The sequence below is a fragment of the Aptenodytes forsteri genome, unplaced genomic scaffold, assembly GCF_000699145.1.
Source record: "Aptenodytes forsteri isolate BGI_AS27 unplaced genomic scaffold, ASM69914v1 Scaffold687, whole genome shotgun sequence".
NCBI classification, from domain to species: Eukaryota; Metazoa; Chordata; class Aves; order Sphenisciformes; family Spheniscidae; genus Aptenodytes; species Aptenodytes forsteri.
Genome location: NW_008794708.1, coordinates 313,194 through 315,351, shown reverse-complemented (window position 1 = coordinate 315,351; position 2,158 = coordinate 313,194). Strand labels below are relative to the sequence as shown.

At 57.0% G+C, this 2,158-nt stretch overlaps 1 protein-coding gene across 1 annotated transcript in view; it reads left to right on the top strand.

Annotated features, from left to right (window-relative positions):
* Positions 1 to 562: 562 nt before the first annotated feature.
* Positions 563 to 2,158, top strand: part of ILVBL (ilvB acetolactate synthase like) — an 8,168-nt gene continuing 6,572 nt past the window's right edge. Inside the window, exons 1-4 of the mRNA XM_019470595.1 lie at positions 563 to 617; positions 1,507 to 1,642; positions 1,775 to 1,886; positions 1,924 to 1,971. Coding sequence (XP_019326140.1) covers positions 1,529 to 1,642; positions 1,775 to 1,886; positions 1,924 to 1,971 — 274 coding nt within the window. The 5' untranslated portion in view covers positions 563 to 617; positions 1,507 to 1,528. The remainder of the gene's footprint in view (positions 618 to 1,506; positions 1,643 to 1,774; positions 1,887 to 1,923; positions 1,972 to 2,158) is intronic.

Below are 2,158 nucleotides of genomic sequence, written 5' to 3'. Positions count from 1 at the left end.
CCACCCACAGGGGGGGGGACACCATGGGGGGGGACACCGGGGGGGGCAACTGGGACAAGGGCCACGGGGACGGGACAGGGGGGACACCGGGGGGGGCAACTGGGACAAGGGTGGCCACGGGGATGGAGGGACAATTGGGTGGCCATGGGGACAGAGGGGACAAGGAACCAGCGGAGCAGCCAAAACGGGGTAGAAAACCAGGACTGAGCTTGTCCCCTTGGTCACAGGGACCCGTCGTCACCTCGCCGTCACCCAGCAGGTACCACCATCCCGGGTGGGAGGGGGACGACACACACCGAACCCCAAAACCGCCCCCAAAATGGGATTATTTTTGCCCAGTTTGAGCCTTTTTTTGCCCCATTTCCCTCTTGCATCTGCCGCCGGCGAGCTGCGACGCCCACCCGCCTTTTTTTTAAGCCCAAAAAGGGGGAAATTGGGGTTCGAGGAAAAAAAATCCGGCGTCTGAATCCGCTCCGGGTGCGGGAAGTGGCTAAAACCGTGCGTATTTTGGGGGAAATTAGGACGGGTTGGGTATCATCCGCCTCTTCCCCTCAGGTCTTTACGCCCGCGCCAAGAATTGCAGCAGACTGACGCCGGGCCGCCGCCTTCGTTAGGTGGTAATTATGCAAATGAGCTGGGTTTGGGCTGGCGCCGGGGCTGAGCCGGAGAAGTGGTACTGGGTTTAATTAAACTGGGTTCAATTCACCGGATTCAATTCCTTGGGTTCGATTCAACTGGGTTCAAATCACCAGGTTCAGTTAAACCGGGTTTGGTTAAACCGGGTTCAATGAATCGGGTTCGATCAAAGTGGGTTCAATGAATCGGGTTCAGTTAAACTGGGTTCATTTAAACCAGGTCCAATTCACTGGGTTCAGTTAAACTGGGTTCAATTCACTGGGTTCAGTTAAGCTGGGTTCATTTAAACCGGGTTCAGTTAAACTGGGTTCAGTTCACTGCGTTCAGTTAAACTGGGTTCATTTAAACCGGGTTCAGTTAAACTGGGTTCAATTCACTGGGTTCAGTTAAGCTGGGTTCACTGGGTTCATTAAACCAGGTTCAATTAAACTGGGTTCAGTGAACCAGGTTCAATTAAACCGGGTTCAGGTCATCAGGTTCGATTAAACTGGGTTCAGTTAAACCGGATTCAGCGTAACCAGGTTCAATTCATTGGGTTCGATTATGGGTTCGATTAAACCGGGTTCAAATCCCCGGGTTCGATTAAACCGGGTTCAATTCACTGGGCTCAATTAAACCGGGCTCGGTTAAACTGGGTTCGATTAAACCAGGTTCAGTTCATTGCGTTCAGTTAAACCGGGCTCGGTTAATCTGGGTTCAATTCACCGCCACCATCCCGGGGCCATCCCAGGTTTGGGGCCGGTGGCGCCGTGCCGTGCCGCCGTGGTGGTTTCGGCACATCCCCGCTCGGTGCAACCCCATCTCATGGGGTTTTTGGGGTTTGGTTTGGGTTTTTTTTTTTTTCCCCTCCATCCCGGCAACGTTTTCCAGCTCCCGGCACACCGGCATCCCCATGGATCTCCTTGCCGGCATCGGTTGCGCCTGTGCCGGGCTCCTGGCGGTGCTGGCGGCGGCGCTGCTGGGGGTGGCGTATCGCTTGGGGCTCCTCTACCAGCTCTGGCATAAGGTAGGACGAAACGGGTGAGAACGCCGCGGTTTTGCCGAAAAACGCCTGGTTTTGAAGCGCTCCCGGCCGGTGGCTCGGCAAAGGGATGGTGACACCGCGCGCGTCCTCCCGGTGAACTCTTCGCCGTTGCAGGTGGATCCCCGAAGCCCCCGGCATGGCGGTGAGCTGGTGGCGGAGGTGCTGAAGGCACACGGCGTCCGCTTCCTCTTCGCCCTGGCTGGCGGCCACATCTTTTTGGGGATCCCTTGGCCAGCACCTTCTCCTGCCCCAATGGATGGAGGGTTTGGCCACCGCCGTCTTCGCCGCCGATGCCGTCTCCAGGCTCTCGGGTGCGGATACGGAGGGGGATCCCATGGCCAGCACCTTCTCCTGCCCCAATGGACGGAGGGTTTTGGGGTGTCCCAGCTTGGTGGGGTCCTGGTTGACCTGAGAGGAGTTCAAAGACTTTGTGGGTGTCCGGGGTCCTTCCATGGTGAGTTTTGTCCCCGTTTATCCCTCCGGAGATAATTTGGCGGC